This window comes from Zootoca vivipara, chromosome 8, assembly GCF_963506605.1.
Source record: "Zootoca vivipara chromosome 8, rZooViv1.1, whole genome shotgun sequence".
NCBI lineage: Eukaryota > Metazoa > Chordata > Lepidosauria > Squamata > Lacertidae > Zootoca > Zootoca vivipara.
In genome coordinates this window covers 60939490-60957404 of record NC_083283.1, presented here as the reverse complement: position 1 = coordinate 60957404, position 17915 = coordinate 60939490, and the positions used below count along the sequence as shown (strand labels likewise).

The window sequence follows — 17915 nt, the reverse complement described above, 5'->3', positions numbered from 1 at the left end:
TACAGTGCTAATGAGAAAATCTCCCTTCCTGGAGAAATGCAGACATAGCCACCAGGTTGATTTGGCTTCAGAGTACACCAGTTCTGTTTTGTTAATTTTTATGGAATGCATGCTTTTAGTATTATATGGTTTCACTGTTGTTTCATTTTACAGTGTTGTGTATTTTGTATATCTGTAACTCACCCTGGGACATGTTTAAGAAAGGCGACTTAAGAATTTTAATTAAGCTATCAACAAGTCACCTGCTGATTGGCTGAAGGGATGGCTTTGGTTGCCAATGAGTGGAATATAGATTAAGGGAAGTGGAGCAGGGGAAGAAGGGAAGGTTTCAAAAGGTGGCCTTCCCTTGAAAGCGACAGAATGGCTCAACCTAAACCAGATCCTGCTTACGGTAATAAAATTATCTGATCTAATAAAAAGTACCGAAATGCACAACAAAACTGCTCATCCCCAAAAAGTGTTAAGCAATACAGTTTCTAGAATGCTATTTTATAAAACTAAAATTACAGCCTGATCCTAACTGTGCCTGTTTAGAAGTAAGTCCCATTGATTTATTTGGACTTATTCCAAAACATGTACGCAACAGGAATGCAACCTTAATGTCAAAAGCAAAATAAATAAAATAAACACGCAGCATAATACCTTGCACCAGCAATCAGTCCTGCAGGCATGAATTTTCCCGAGTTGTAGAATCTTATGCCCATAATACCAGCTAAGGTTCCAGAAGCAACTAATTGAAAGACAGAAAGAGAAGCAGCATTATATCAGGGGTGTTTCTGCCCACTTGAGGGCAATGATTAAAAAAGCCAAGTTATCAACTTTAGTATGTCACATGCACAAACAAGCAAGCAAGCAAGGACACACACAGCTCAAAGATGTGTACCAATGTAACCATTTTACACCCCTTAGTAACAATTTCAACCAAACAATTATTTAATAATTTTTTTGAAAATTTGTTGACCACCTAATCAACAAAATGCTCCAGAAATTTCACACCAAGTTCAAATTACATATTATTACTATTTTTATTAAAGCCAGACAGAAATGATGAACTGTAAGATGAACAATCTACTTCTACCTAAAATCTAACCTCAGAGAAAACTAGCGAAAAAGCCAGCATTGTGCAATTGGGCTAAGCAGCTGAGAAAATGTACTCTTAAGGAATGCTGAGAGGCACTTTCCTAATTGCAAGTTGCATCACACAGCACACAATTGAGAGCATGGGATATATCTCAGAGCAGGGATGAGGAACCAGCTGTCCTCCAGATGATGGACTACAACTCCCATCATCCCTGATGATGTTCTACTGTGTTGGGATGGGGTTGCTCCCTAGTAAGTGTGTGGTTAGGATTGCTTTAACTGACATGTGGTTTAATTCATCAAATGATGCTATACATGTGTGCTCCAGAATCAGCTTCCTGGTACAATACACAACACTACACATGAAATGACCCCACATTTATTCCAAATCAGCCTCCTGATAAAATTGGTATTTAACTTTGCTGCTTGTATCAAAGTGGTTTTGTTGCTGTTGTTATAGTACATCAACGAAATAAAATGCAGGTGCATTCAAAGCGTTGTGGTTAAGAGTTACTTTTACGTATTTCACATATATACATTTTCCCAGTTATGCTTACTCAGTGAAAGCCAAATGTTTTTTGAGTCTTGAGAAAGTTGGTAAGCTCCAAGTCCTGCTAAACCCCCAAAAAGAAGACCAGCAGCTAAAGATGGGACACTACCTGGAATAAATAAAACAAGGAATGTTTGTTAAGCTGTAGATATAAATGGGGTACATATATAAACCAAACCAACAAAATTTATTTTGTTCTAAGCAGTTTTCAGCTTAAAAAATAGCATTGTTCAAATGTTTAATATTTGAATTGATGTGATGCTTTATAGTGCAAGTGGTGGGGTCAGAACCGCATGTAAGGCACACCAAGGTTGGTCGCACCAGTGGGACCACCATTTTCTTTGAAGGTTTTGGTAAGTGAAGGCAAAGGAAGGTAAGAGCATGATAAAAACAGAGGAGAAAGATGACTTATACTGTAAAAAATAAAATAAAAATTAAGTAGGTGCAATGTTGCCTGTTGGTATTGAAATTGAATTCTAGGTCTGAAAAACATGAAAAGTCCTGCCCTACAAAATATGTGATATCTGCTGTCCCAGTTATCTTCAACCTATTCAGACTGAGAACCCACTTTTCACCAAAACATGCATTTGAGGACCCATTTCTTAAACTCCTATTGCAACCACCTTGAATCATGCTGTAACCCACCAGCTAAAGACCAATGCACTATGCTAACCTCAGAATCATATGTGCTATCTGGGAAACAGGTAAGGTTTACCCCAACTATTTAAATTTCCCCTTTTAAATACTTGAAGGATGAACATATTTTTCACATAATAAAAAAGGCTAGTAGTATAGCTTATCCACTCCAAGATGAAGACATTGTTCACATATAACAGCAAACCATGGCCTGTTTATTGTCCAGGTGTTGAACACAGATATTCACTCCTTCTCTCATGCACTCTAATTCCCTCTCTCACTTTATGGTTTGATCAAATCGAAGTTTGACATTACACTGGGCTAGCCTACAAACCAGAAATAGAAATCTACCTTAAAAAGCAAACGAGCACATACCCCCTGTTCCCTCTGTTATCTCCTCACAACTTCCCCATAGTAAAACTCAACATTTACTTTGGTGTAACTCAACATTCACTTTAGTGTCCTTTTAAATTAGCCGTTAGTACAGTTACTCTGGGCAAAGGATAATCCTGCACTATTCTAGGAAAGTGGCCTCAGGAGGCTGCTTCTACTCCCATTATCAGTTTATATATAAAGAGGTGACCTGCAAACGAAATTGATGAAATGTCACCACCTTTGGCTACTGGTGAATGGTCCCATTAATGAGGCTTAAGGGAGCACTCAACACCGATTTCTAACACCACTTGTTCCATTTGCAGGTCAAACCTAATTGGACTTGAAGCATCAAAGGGCACTGTTAAAACGGCCCTGAGTATTTTCTGTCTAGGCATTCTGCCTTCCTTCCATCATGCCACTGAAATGACCTGGAATGATTTGTTATTCTCATAATCAGGGTGTGATCTGTCATTTTCATAATGCCCTTGTGAATAAAAAGCAAGTCCTGGAATTCAAATGCCTAGATCTCTTCTCCTAGGTATCTTAAAAAAACATGGCATTAGGTTGTTGCTTCCCTCTTTTAAATTTTGATTTGCTTGCCTTGCAGCTAGAGAAAAGTTAAAATGAAGGACAAAAGAAACAATAAATAAATAAATTATTACATCTGGGTCCACCCCCCCACCTTGACACTTATTCTCAGTCACCATTATGTCTCTAACCATCATTCCAACTACTCAAAATGCTGCAAGAAGAATCCTGTAAGAAGCCCCTCACCACGTGAAGAGTCTCATCACAAATCAATACATAGATTTTCCATCAAGGTTAATGGAAGTTATACATGCAAGCCCAGAGAAAAATATGCCCCAAACAGCTTTTGTTACAGAAATGCTACCGTCAGTTCTTGAGAGACCTTCCTTGTTAAATTATTCATTTGTAGTGGGGGGGGGGGGAAGCCACGGGGAGAAAAAAAACCCAACAATTATTTCCCTCTATGAACACAAAATACATTACTTACTGCCTAGGTACAGTAGTTGTGTGTGTGTGTTAGGTTTGATAAGAAAACATATCTTATACATATTTCAACCCCCTCACACAAATTATCGTTTTTTCTGAGGGGTTTTTCTGCTTCCCTCAAAACGTTAAGGAAGTTCTCGTTTCTAGGCAGAGTAGGTAGTTCTGACAATGCTATAGCCAAACAATATATGCCATTGCAACACGATACACTGTTTAGCTGTGCACATGTTAGAATCACAGAGCAACATGTTTGTTCAAATAACCATGTGTGGTATTCAACTAAGTTTTATGTAGACCCATTGAAATTGTTGGAACTAATCTTCATTAATTTCAGTACTACTCTGAGTAAAATTTTAGTGAATATCAGCCTGAATGTGACACCTCGATGGGCACTGTGTGCAAGTCAGGGGGAAACAATGTGGCTTGCAACATGCAAACGTTTTGGGTCTTGCCGTCGATTATCAGCATAGCTCTGTCTGTGCCTTTATCATTCTAAAGCACGTTCTCATAGGAAGGGTGTCAGTTCCTTACAACTGCTAATCAGCACCCTGCAGCAAAAACTAGTAACAGCAGCTTGATATCTGTACATAGACTGATAGTAGGAATGCATAGTTGGAAGTTTCCCGTTTTTACAAGAGGGACCTCCATTTCAAAGAATATAATTCTACGTTTCCTAACTTGGTGCCCTCCAGATGTTCTGGGCTACAACTCCCATTATCCCTGACCATTGGTTCTGTTAGCTGATGGGAGCTGGAGTCCAACAACTGCTGGAGGGCACCAGGTTTGGAATGGCTATTTAATAGCAGAAAACAAGACCGTGAGGAGACATCAATACTATACCTGCTTTTGCATAGCCAATCATCCCGCCAGAAGCCACTAAAGCTGCATAGCCAAAACCAATCCAGTCCAACCCCATTCTGGAATGCAACAGAGATATGTATGTGGTAAATGTTTGTAATGAATGGAAATCAGATACAAATTGACTTTTTTATGTACCTTGTGCTAAAACTGTCTTAAGTGTAGACTGTTCTTCCTATGGCACAGCATTTGTCATTTTCTCAGTCTTGAAAATAAGGTCTAAGAAGTCACTGGCCTGCCCACCAAATACCAATTTAAACTGTTTCAGGCATATGGGCAACCATAAAATAGAGGAGAGAAGACTAGAACTCTATAAATTCTCCCATGCCTGATTACAGCAGGTAAGTGACAATTTAACATATTCCTGCTCACAGCCTCTCCATTGTTTCGGTTTATTTTGACAGTGCTCATGAAAAAACCACACCTGCATAGAAGAAAAAAACCCCACTTTATGACCTTTTAAATGTGGGGGTTTTCTGGTTATGTATTTATGTGTTTTTATACCATAAGGTACCCTGTGAACATTGGATGGAGGGCAGTATATTAATTTAATAAATAATAAAATAAGGGGGAAAACCACTTTTTCAAAAGGAAAAATATATATTAGATTGGTCTTGGATTTATTGAGTGGTTTTGGAGAAACCAATCTAAAATGGTGTTCCATGCGAATAGCAATTATCTACCTCTCAAAGGAAACTGTAGAGGAGAGAAATGAAATCAGGATTATAAAACACTTGCTGAAAGAGCAATATAAGATGCGTTTGTAAGTACATTTTCCAGGAATGGACACAAAAATATGAAATGAATTCAACAGACACATCTTTAATATTGGGCTTATACACTGATTTGCTAAACACCTGCAGACTTACGGTAAATAATAAGAGACTCAAAGTTAATTTCCTTTGCGTGCTTTTCTAAATTTTGAAATTATGGGGGAGAGGGAAACAGATTAAAGGAAAACATATATAATCCTCAGTCTGAACTTAACTCACTGTGTGGTTGTGAGGCTAAAACTACAGTATACCCTATACTCCTTGCAATGGTGGAATTCAAGATGTAGTAATTTATTTAATTTCAGGTCAGTCTATAAAAAAAATTCCTCTAACTTCATGTAACTAGCAGCAAAGAGTTCTCTGACAATTATTTTCAAAATAAACGTGCATGCGTTACTCATATTTAGATATCTGTTTTGTTGGAGGGGAATTTTTCTTGGAAGTAGAGAATTCTCTGGGGTTTTGTTTTGAAATCTTGCAACACCCAGGCTTAGAAAGAGTTCTGTGCACTCTTAAACAAAACAAAAGCTCCAATTCAGATCGATAAGGCATTATGTTATTAAAACCGTGAATTTCTGTAATGGGACACACACACCACCCTCTGATATTTATCCGATTTTCATCTATGTCTGCACAGAATCCCTTCACTGTTCACCAACTATTATATATACAGTATTCACAAAAGGTTCAGTACAAAGCCAGTTCGCTGGCTGCTGCCCTAAGAAAAGAAGAGAAAAAACCGTGGGAGGGAACTCCATGAATAAAGTCACTTACTCTGCAGGAACAGCAGCAGAAGAGTCACAACGTAGGAAACAAAACAAAACCGAGCCGTGCAAATACTGTATCGAATCCGCCCGGCAATGGGAGAACTACAAAAGAGCAACGCACGTGACGCGGGCCAAGCAGAGCAACAACCCGAGTTGTATTTGCAAAATCGCGGCCAAGCGGCAACCTGCCCTTTGGTTTTCTTACAGAAAGCTGCTACGTCAACCAACCCAAACGTACCATGACCGGGGGCGGGCGTTATTTCATTACATGTACAGGCGAGGCCAAGCATCAGAGCATTCCTCTGAGCATTGCAAACGCGTTTTTCCACCCTGCTGGTGCAATCCCCAATGGTTGCATTCAAAACTAATCTTTGCACGCATAAAAGAGACGAGCTCAAAACGGTGACTTTTCTTTTTAGTTACTCTGGAATCTTAGAGAGAGCCTGTTTTACAGTGGGCAAAGGGGGTGGTACTTGCAACCCTGAAATCCACACCGAACATTGCAACAAATTAAAAAATCTTCATTGGAATCTTCACGAAGGGGTCACGAAGAGTCGGACACGACTTAACGACTAAACAACAACAATTGGAATCTTCAGGGCTGGTTAAGGCAGGTTGCAGCCCCAAGTACATTTACTGAGTAGGAATTAAGCGCAGGTCCACACTGTACTTTGATTGATTGATTTTATTTTATCCTCACAACAACCATGTAATGTAGTTTGGTTTTGTTTGTTTTTAGTGGTAAAAGTGGTACATTTATAGCACATGACTGACCCCAAAGAATCACGGGAACTGTAGTTTCCTCTTCACAGAACTACAACTCCCAGCATTCTTTGGGAAAAGCCAGGTGTTTTAAACATATGGATCTGCCCTTTGACTGCAACCCTATAAATGCTTGTCTGCGAATAAATCACATTAAACTCAGTATGATTTACTTGTGCAAGTAGGAAAATTTAGGGCTGCATGGACATTAGCTCACCATAGCTGCCAAGTTTTCCCTTTTCTCGCGAGGAAGCCTATTCAGCATAAGGGAAAATCCCTTAAAAAAAGGGATAACTTGGCAGCTATGTAGCTCACTGGTAGAGCTTTGTATGCAGAATGTCCCAGCTTCAATCCCCAGCATCTCCAAGTAGGTCCAGGAAGACTTCCTCCCTGAAACCCTACTGACTGGCAATAGTGAGCTAAATGGACCCTGAAAATTATAGAAAAAAGTGTATCGTCTGGCTTCGGTTAGATAGCAACTTGCTTGTATGAACTGGGCAGTCAAGTTAAGAATAGGAAGTTGGTTGCTGCACTACTGTTGCAATCAAAAGACACCAGAAAATAATCCAAATAGGCCATTACATTTATGCAGCTTCGCTCACAAGATGCAAATTCTAGTTCTGTCCATAGTGCAACCCTATGCCTCTTTACTCAAAAGAAAACCTCACTGTCATCAAAAGGTCTAGTAGGAAGCAAAATATGTCAGTGGGGAGTCAGTGGGATTGCTCCTAAATTGAAGTGGAAGAGTCAGGGTGTGGTAAGGCTGCCATATGGGGAATTTCTGAAAGGCGGCGCTTTGCCCTAAATCTATGAAATATGGCAACCCTAGGGTGTGGGTGTGTTACCCTGCCAAGGAGATGGCAGAGGAGCTGTCTCTATGGCGAGAGCATGAATGACACTCAAAAATGTACCGGTATCTCCAGTATAATTGGTGGGCATTCAGTGGTTTTGCTTTTTTATATTGATTTATTGTTCATCAATCAGGTTTGTAATTTGTATTAATATTCTGTTTATACTTTGGGGGCCTTTGAGCCAAAAAGCATTATATAAATGAACCACAAAATAACTTCATAACTAATATAGCATGTTGAATCCAAGCATATCACCCTATATTAATTAAAAACTTACCTTCCAAGTCCCGGACTGCAGAATCCGGGACCGGCAGCCGTGTGACACCGGAAGTTGCGTCAATGTCACTTCCGGTGTCACTTTGCCCTTCTATGGGCACCAAAAATGGCTGCCGCCGGCTTCGAAAGTCGCTTGTACGCATGTCAGGAAGTGCGTCACGCAACTTCCGGTGTCGCTCCGCCCATCTATGGGCACCAAAATGGCCGCCACCGACACCGGAAGTTGCGTCTATGCACTTCCGGACATGCGTAGGTGCGACTTTTGAAGCCGGCGGCGGCCATTTTTGGTGCCCATAGAAGGGCAAATCGGGGGGGGGGGATGGCCGCCAGCAGGAGAAAATAACGGAGAAAAACGGGAGACGAAGTGATACGGGGGACCACCGGGAAAAGGTAAGCAAAAACGGGGGTTTCCCAGGGAAAACGGGGTACTTGGCAACTATGTAAAAAGTATTTTCATACTAGGGAGATTTCTGTACTTGTTCTTCCAAAACTTACAAATTCAACCACTACAATAGAACTTTTCAGGTGCTTTATATAAAATATTTATTTAAAAACAAAAAATGTTTCCTCCTCTGTAAAAAACATTTGGTCATAGGATCTGGAAATGCTCACAGCTTAAATAAAAATGGTTCCTTTCTATAAATATTAACAGATCAAATTGCCATGAAAAATTATGCTGGAAATCAAGTGTACTCTGGTTGGTGGCAATTTATTATAGGATTAGAATTGCAAATGGTAGCGACATATTCACATTAATCTCTGCATTATCTTTTTCTTCTTTTGCTGTACACCAGCAGATTTTCCTTTCTTGAGGGTTTCTTGGCCATCACCCTCTGATGACTTATCACACTCAGCCCAACCAATTTTCTTTTTCTTTATCAATGGTTGCTCCTCTTCATGTGCTGAAACAAAATGAAGTTATTCATTGTTAAATTTAAAGATGTAATGCTTTAAATACACTGGAAACTATTCAACTGTGTCCCTCTACACATGGAAGGCTCTTTCTTCCAGGGGAGGCTTCCATGAACGGAAGGCAGAGGGAAACAATATTCACAAATTTACAGCTACCCACATCCATTCCAAAGGTTCCCCCAGTTCTGTAGAACAGATTTAGAAAGGCTGCAGGGCACTGCAGAGGAAAAGAGAAAACAGCCCCAAACACCATTGGACAAACTGGAGTCAACTCTACATTTTACAAAATAACCAGGGGTTTTTTTGTTGAATGTATGAACAGTAACCTCCATGATCACTATTGTCTAAATAATAACTTGAATCAAACTATCATTGGACTTGTGCATTTTTCAACTCTGCAGAGCGAACTGGTTTGATGAGAGCCAAAATCACTTGTCCCCAAAATGCTGTAAATATACTTTATGGTAGGATCTGGTTAATATAGATCAACCCTTTTTTAAACAAGTCATCGCTGTATTACCTACAGCTGAAAACTTAACAGAAATCCAGGAAAGCTCTACTTGATTTTGAACTATTTCATGCTGCGGCTGGGCTGTCATGGATTAGAGAGTGGAACATACTTAAAGACACAGATCTATTAGATTTAGAGGGCTTCGACAACAGGTTTGGTTGGCACGCGTATTTGGTTTATGAGAAAGTTAAGATACACAAGGGGTTTTTAAAACCATATACAGTGGTGCCTCGCTAGATGAATTTAATTCATTCCACGGGTCTTTTCTTATAACGAAAAAGTCGTCTAGCGAATCCTAAAGGAATGCATTGATTTTTTTTTTTAATTTTCCCATAGGAACGCATTAATTGAATTTCAATGCATTCCTATGGGAAACCGCGATTTGCTAGATGAATTTTTCGTAAAACGAATTTGTCTAGCGAGACAACCTCCGCTAGAAAAAACCTTTCGTTAAGCGGAAATTTCGTTAAGCAGGGCATTCGTTAAGCGAGGCACCACTGTAATTAGGAAATCACTTTATAAAATCTGGGATAAATATAAGGGAATATTGGAACCTAAAATCCCCTGGTGGACCTCCCCGATAGAGGCCATGGCAGTAAAAAGGAAAAATGCAAAAGGTGACTGGGCAACATATAGAATGTTACTAGACTGAGGAAAACAACAATAAATAAAATTTGAAAAAAGTTGATGAAATCAGAAGGTATGTGACGGATTGGCTACAATATTTTCAAATAAATGAGAGGTAGAACATTGATAGACAAACTGGATTTGAAAAAGAAACATCAAGATTAGAAAAAGAATTAGTACAAGCCAAAAATAAGCATATCTCCAAAATGTATATTCTTCTACTCAAGTGGGAGACTAAAGAAGAAGTGAAAAGTGCAATGGTACGTTAGGCCCAAGACCTAGGCCATAATATCTACATGAATCAATGGGAGAGATTATGGAAAGAAGATATCAGGTACACAGCAACTTAAGAGAAAATATCATGAAAATTATATATTGGTGGCACCTCACCCCGGCCAGACTGGTCAAAATGTATAAGAGTAGATTGGAAAATTGTTGGAGATGTAAAGAGGGGAAGAGGGTTATTTATGCATATGTGGTGGGAATGTGGAAAAAAGTTTTGGGGTGTTATATATAATGAATTTAAAAAGATGTTAAAAATCCCATTCACAAAATGACCAGAAGCCTTCTTACTAGGGATAATGTCAACTGAAATTAAAAAAGAAGTAAGACCACTCTTTATGTATGCGACATCCGCAGCCATAATTTTAATTGCAACGTATTGGAAAAATGAAATTACTCCTACAAAATCAGAATGGCAAGTTAGATTGTTAGAATATCTGCAAATGGCAAAAATGACAGGGAGGGTAAGAGGGTATTCAACACAAAAAGTAAATCAAGAATGGATTATAGTCAAGGAATATCTGAAAAATTACTGTGACAGCGAAAACTTGTTGGCAGATCTTGAATGAGTCTTGCAATGTATAGATAATATATGTAAATTTAGTGTTTCTATTTAATTTTTCTTCTTTCTTTTTCCAAAAGACTTAAGAAAATAATATAATAATATGATACTGTGTAAAATATAACAAGTGTAATTCATGGTAGTTTTTTTGAGAACAATCGGAAGTCTATTTAAGGTATTTTTAAAAATTTCTTTAATAAAGATTGTTTTTAACTTAACAGAAGTCCAGGAAAGCTTTATGATACCTTGAGAGGATGTTGTGGCTTCATTGGGGGTCTTCTCGGTTTCTGAATCTCTTTTGTGCCAAACTGCTAAACATGTAAGCCTGGCCTTAGTATTGACTTCACACAGCAATGATGGGGAATTACTAATCTGAAGGGAGGGGAAAGAAATGGTTAATGTAAATCCCAGAAACCATGTTATTCTGTAGCAGCAATGGATAAGTGCTTAAATCTTAATTCCTGGCATCTCTAGGTAGGACTGGGAGTGAATCCTGTCTGGAATCTTGGGAGAAAATACAAAAAACAGACCCCTGTGTTGCAATTCAAACGAGAATCAAGCATAGAGCAACACACGACAACCATACATGGGAATGCAATGTCAATTCTAAAAGAACTCTTCAAACAAACAGATAGGATGGGCATAACTTAGATGGCCAGATAAAAAAAAGTGGCTTACACCATCAATATTTGTATTGATGGTGGAATTTCAGAAGATGTAGCTTACCTGCTGAAATGCCCTCTTCTACACAACTCTTAAAGGTGTAAAAGCTGTGTCTTCTCTTTTCACTTGGCGGCCATAGGCACACCTGCAACGTAATCCTAGCTGTGTTTACTCAGAAGCACACTTCCCACTGATGTCACGGCTAGCTGAGATTGTGGCTATTAAGTGCCAATGAAATAAATTAAGACTGCACTTCTTGGAATTTAGTATTCAACCTTGAATGGTGCACTTAGCTTTGTAATATGCAAACCTTCTCAAGATCAAGACTCCACATCTTAAGGTATCCATCGCTCGATGCAGTCACCAGAATATGTAAGCCTTCCATTTCAAAAGTGTAGATCTCTTTTACTCTATGGATCAAAAGTTGGTATGAAATATCCCAATAAAATTAGTAAAAATTAAACAGCAGCAAGCACTAAGAAAACTGGCGATAGGACACAATTCAGCCCTATTTAACCACTTAAAGTGCTACTGGTTTAAACACATGCTTTCTTTCATGCTAAAATCAGTAAATAAATAAATAAATGAAGTGCTGAACTACGGCACATTCATAATGAAAATACAAAACAAGAATCCAAAGAGAAAGAATTAAAAACGGACTATTATATACTGAGCCAGAGCATGCATAATATTTCAATGTTTAAAAGATTATTGTATCTTATTTTTCTGTTGGAAGCCGTCCAGAGTGGCTGGTAGAAACAATTATTATTATTATTATTATTATTATTATTATTATTATTATTATTATTTCCTTTCTATTATGTTTCAGAAAGAAAATACCTTTTTTCATGAGCTTTAAATTCACAAAGGCACTTTTGAGATTCACAATCAAATAACCGTACAAATTCTTCATCTCCTGCAATGGCAAGTATGGAATCCTGAAGGAAAAGGTGAAGAAAACATAAATCAGGTTGAATTTATTTAAAATGTTTTACTTACTTTGACATTGCATTACTACTTACTGTAAGAAACTTTACTGAAGATATTCTCTTTTCTGCAACAATGGTGCCAGAAATAGAAGCAGTTTCAAGGTTGTATATATCCACTTTGTTAGCTATAACTACCACGTATACCTCGCCACTGGGTGACCATTTAACAAGATGCGCATCTACGTTAAGAGGAAAAATGATACAGGTTTTATAAAATATTAATTTCAAATAGACACTAAATAACCACTTTACAGCAAACAAAATAAGGAAATCTAAGGTGGAATCTACACACATATAGAAAACATTCAGAAAATGCTTTTTTAAAAAGTGTTTTTAAAAATACAAATAATTGTCCATAAGGCTCACCATCGCCATAAAGTGTCACATTGTATATTGCACTTAAAACACATTTAAAATGTTTTATTTGCAACTGTATACTGTGGTACCTTGGTCTGCAACCGTTTTGGATTACAACCACGTCAAATCCGGAAGCGCATGTCCCTTTTTTTGGATTACAACCCATTTTTTTGGAGGTCCCATTGGCGAAAGCGCACCTTGGGTTACAACCTGTTTTTGTTTACAACCAGACCTCCGGAACGGATAGCCGAGTCCTAATACTGAATGTTATCAGCAATCTAAGCCAAATAGAGAAATGAAATGTCTTGGACATTGTTAAACTACCGGCCCTCCTCCCAGTTCCCTTCTGAATATTGCTAGAACATCTCTCTTAGACAAAGATTCTTTTCAAATGTGATTTGCTACAAATACGGTACTTGTTCACAGTACAAAACATTACATACACCCCAGTATGTAAAATTTTTGCCTTGTTTTTACATGTCTTTTAAAAGAGTGTTGTCTATAAAGATATAAAAAGGCAAATATATTAGTTATCTATAAACCAAAGTTTCCTTAATGTTTTTGCTTTGGAAAACATGTAGCCAGTGGTGTTCCTTGTGTTCAAGGAAGGCTCTCATTCAGCAGAGGCTTCTGTCAAGCAGAAGGAAATGATTTCCGTCAATTCTGTTTCCTTCCTGCAGGACCCCATTTCATCTCCCATGCTGTCTGAAGGATCCCAAGCATAGCTGCCAAGTTATCCCTTTTTTAAAGGGATTTTCCCTTATGCTGAATAGGCTACCTCGCGAGAAAAGGGAAAACTTGGCAGCTATGATCCCAAGACCTTCCTGGAGCAGATTTATGTGATGTGCTGGGGAGCATGGTTTAACTATTTTGCCTTCATAGATGCCACCAGTGCAAAGACATTAGAAGCACTCCTAACAGAAAAACCAAATCCTAGCTATGCTGAAGGGAGAGGCATGAAGCAAGAAAGACTGCTTGGAAGTACTCAACAGGTACCTCCAGAATATAGGAGACTAAGAACTTGAGAGCCATAAACATAGATTGATACAGGCTTTGAAGGGTTCCAGAGGAGGGCTAGGACTTGGGATGGGAATGATGTTTCTGCCAGGAACAATTGCCAGTGAGAAGGCTGGTGACTTATAATAGCATTCAATGGGATTATTGGGCAATGCGGGCCTTGAAACTTTTGTGTAACAAATAGAGATTCTCTGGGTTTTCAGGGCTGCATCACAAATCCAAGGACACAATAACTGTGGACTCTGAACTAAAGAAATTAGACACACATGGTATTTGGCAATGCATGGACATATCTATAATTACAGGACAGGACAGAATGCAAAGGGGATATACTCACTTTGTTTTATATTTTTTATGAATGCAGATCTTCCTTCTACAAGGTTCCATGTTCTGAAAAACAAGATGCTTAATAAACATATTTTGGAGTGAATAATTAACTAGTTTTAAAAAATGAACAATTTAATGTTTTCACCCCCTCTGGGACTTGTTTTGAATTTGTATCACTTGTTAATTGCTCTGAGTTTACAGAAAAGAAGAATCTAAAGTTTTAAATAAAATTAAAATGAATGTTTCTGAAGTTGCAGCCTTCCGACTCACCTTAACGTCTTGTCTGTTCCTACTGACAAAGCTAACTTCCCAGAAGGATGAATAGAAAAAGATGTCACATGTCCCCTGATAAAAAGAGCAAATGAAAGTCAAGATTCATTACTCCCATGAACTCACTAGCAATAATAAATGCTGCCCATGAATTAAGGCTGTATTTTGCATCCTGCCATTAGGAACTACATTTGTGGGGGTGACGTGCAGGAGTTGGCTGGCGGGAGGGGGGTTATTGCTAGTGGGTGAAGGGTCTATCAGTATGTCTTATTTTCGGGGTATGGCTTGTATCGCGCAATTGCTTAGAAATCCTGCTATGGCTTATATTATGGCTACGTCTTAAAATAGGGGAAACACGGTAGTATCAATGACAGCTCAGACTAGAGCAGGGGTTGTCAACCTGCTCCCTACCGCCCACTAGTGGCCATTTCAGGATTCTAGGTGGGCGGTAGGGGGTTCTACGGCACAAGCTGAATCCTCCTTCCATTAAACACTGGTGGGTGGCAAAGAAAAAATTTACCATCAAGAAAAATGCATTAGTGGGCGGTAGGTATAAAAAGGTTGACTACCCCTGGATCATCCTCAGTGGTTACACTACAACTGAGAATGCTTTGAACTCCCTAATTGAAGAAACCTGCCCCAACCTGATCCTACTGTGTTTTCTTAGCTGTTTAAGTGAGTTTGGGGGCAGTAACAAACTTAGCCTGACTTGGTTGTTGCTTGATTCTGATACTATTTTTCTGATAACAGTTGTTTCATAATGATATTTTACAACTGTTTTATGCTGCATTCTCTGCTTACCACACGTGTGTGATAAATATATAGGCTTGTAAACAACTTCAAGAAACCCTCCAGAACAGCATGGGATGTAGTTTCTGCAAGGTGTTCCTATCCAATTTCCACCACCCACTGTAGCCTTCTGTACCATGCCATTTTGGATTCTCTGGAAGAGTTGTTCTGGAATGGTTGCAGGGGAAGAGAGCATAAGAAAGCTTCTCATGCAACTCTGAAATTAGGCCATAGACTTTTTTTAAAAAAGAAGAAGAAAACAATACTTACTTGTGTGCCTTAATGGACTTTAAGCACTCCCATCGTTTTGTGTTCCAAATGCATATTAAACCGTCCTCGGCTCCACTCAATAAATGTGAACTTCCATAGAATTCCAAGCAGGTTACAGTGCCTGAAAATCCATGCAAATCAGTTACATTTAATGTATTTTGAACATGTCTTCTACATTTCAAAATGGTAATTTTGCAGCGTAACTGATTTAGATATGCCTTGCAAAACTGCACATGCTAAACTATGTTTATGATAGCTTATGGCTATCATTTGGTGCATAGGAACTCTGCAGTTCTCAGTACCACTTTGAATTTGATTCCACTGAAATCCATGAAAATTATTTCTGTGTACAGTGGTACCTTGGTTTATGAACACAATTGGTTCCGGATGTCTGTTCATAAACTGAAGCGTTCATAAACTGAAGCAAACTTTCCCATTGAAAGTAATGGAAAGTGAATGAATCCATTCCAGATGGGTCCGCGGCGTTCGCGAACCGAAAATTCATAAACCGAGGTGTTCATAAACCGAGGTTCCACTGTATGCTGCTTGGAATTGGAAACAAACCCTTGAAATAAGGTTGGCATGTGCGTTTTACCATGTGCTGGATTAAAGGCAGTGCCCTTGATTCAGAATCCCACAGGCACTTCAACATGCATATGGGGCACCTGCTGGAGCTGGCTTCCCTTTTTATTAATACCACAGAAGTGAATCAGGAAGCCTTTATGCTTGCAACCTTTCATGCAAGTAGCCTCTGGATCAGGGCAAATATTTGTAAGCCTCTTCATATCTTTCTGTACTTAAGTCCTGTTCAGAACCAACTCCCACTAATACATATCTCACTCCCAATCCATGCAACTAATACAAGAATGATAAGCCCCTTACCATCGTGTTGCATCAGTGCACCATGTTCTACTTTCTTTTTCATGTCGTAGATTTGTATGGTTTCATCCTTGCTGCCAGTGACTACATATCTGTCATTCACAGCTACTGCGGACAGTGAAGCAGTGTGAGCATGGTGGGTGAAATCAGGAACAGCTGACCATTTCTGAAGATAAAACATAAAAAGAACAATTATTATTTGCTAATGATATCCCAATTTTAAAAACAGAAACAGGGAACTAATCTTCAGAGGGCCTGATGCAGCTAATCCTATTCATCAGTAAGTTCAATGAAAGCAATGGAGTTATAGGAATTATGCCATAGTTCGAATAGGGACTTAGCTAGGATGAACTGTGTTGGGATCAAGACCAGAATGTGCACAGAGCACACAAAACATTCCATGTTCAATCAAGGAGATATCTGGTCAGTTGAGAAACAATCATGCAAAATTTGTCACAATCTCTACCTCACAGGCTTGTTGTGAGGATAAATGGGGATGCCGCCTTTAGCTCCCTTACTTGGAGGAAAGTGGGGTATAATCACCCCCCCCCAAGTGTCCCTATTTTTTCAGGGACAGTCCTGGATTTACAGAAACCGTCCCAGTTTCTGATTTGATCCCGGAATGTCCTGCTTTTCCTTAGGACATCTCTATTTTCATCAGAGAAATGTTGGAGGGTATGGAGTTATCAAGACCCTCGAGCCATCTGAAGGCTGTAGAGGTAAGTTTTTTAAATATTTAGTATTTTATTTTGTTTCTACAGTATATATGTTGGAAGCCACCCAGGGTGGCTGGGGCAGGCCAGTCAGATGGGCGGGGTATAACAACAACAATAGAATAGGACGTCCCTAAATGTTGGAGGATATGATAGCTCAGCCGCTAGAGCACGAAGCTATTAAGCTCAGAGTCGTGGGTTCAAATGCCACGTCGGGCAAAAATATTCCTGCACTGCAAAGGGGTTGGACTAGATGACCCTCGTGGTTCCTCCTATGAACGGGAGGAAGACGCCCTTTCATCGCCCCCATCTCTCGGCAACATTCGAACCCACAAGGGCGGAGCTGCGCGCGGCCAATGCCGCGAAGGCTTCTGGGAAGAAAGCCTTAGAGCAAGACGAGGCGAGCTCCCCCGTGACCCTCGTGCGTGTAGCATCTCGCGTGGCGTGCGTCGCGCATGCGGCCCTCGTGCTGTAAGTGCACAACGCGCCACTTTTTGCTCTTTCCAGCCCCCACCCGTTTCGTTTTTTAAAAAATACAGTTCCTACCTCGCCCGGCTGTATCGCGAACCCGAAAAGCACCTGTTCGTAGCAGCCCCCTAACAGCTCCATTTCTCGGCCTTTCGGCGACGCCTAATGACGCGGGGGTCCTTAATAGCTGTGCTGCATGGGGTTGTCTATTTCTCCCGCCTGATCAGGAGCCGGAAGACTGTGCCACCAGCGTGCGTGCGCTGCGGTCGTCACTGACGCTTCCCGTTCGATCTCCTCGTATTGGGTGGCGTGTTGCGGGGGGCCGTAAAGAGCGACC

At 39.6% G+C, this 17915-nt stretch overlaps 2 protein-coding genes across 2 annotated transcripts in view; both read right to left on the bottom strand.

Annotated features, from left to right (window-relative positions):
* Window positions 1–17915, bottom strand: part of LOC118089892 (transmembrane protein 14C) — a 127624-nt gene that overhangs the window by 1464 nt on the left and 108245 nt on the right. The window contains exons 2-5 of the mRNA XM_035125013.2: window positions 6061–6098; window positions 4496–4572; window positions 1638–1739; window positions 643–730 (exon numbers count right to left, since the gene is read on the bottom strand). Of these exons, the coding sequence (XP_034980904.2) occupies window positions 643–730; window positions 1638–1739; window positions 4496–4571 (266 nt within the window). The 5' untranslated portion in view covers window position 4572; window positions 6061–6098. The remainder of the gene's footprint in view (window positions 1–642; window positions 731–1637; window positions 1740–4495; window positions 4573–6060; window positions 6099–17915) is intronic.
* Window positions 8359–17888, bottom strand: PAK1IP1 (PAK1 interacting protein 1). The gene is made up of 10 exons (XM_035124997.2): window positions 17657–17888; window positions 16401–16563; window positions 15519–15639; window positions 14460–14534; window positions 14200–14252; window positions 12522–12667; window positions 12340–12437; window positions 11810–11909; window positions 11082–11208; window positions 8359–8844 (listed from the first exon to the last, which is right to left on the bottom strand). Exons 1-10 carry the CDS (start codon window positions 17717–17719, stop codon window positions 8690–8692), a joined length of 1101 nt encoding a protein of 366 aa, XP_034980888.2. The 5' UTR covers window positions 17720–17888; the 3' UTR covers window positions 8359–8689.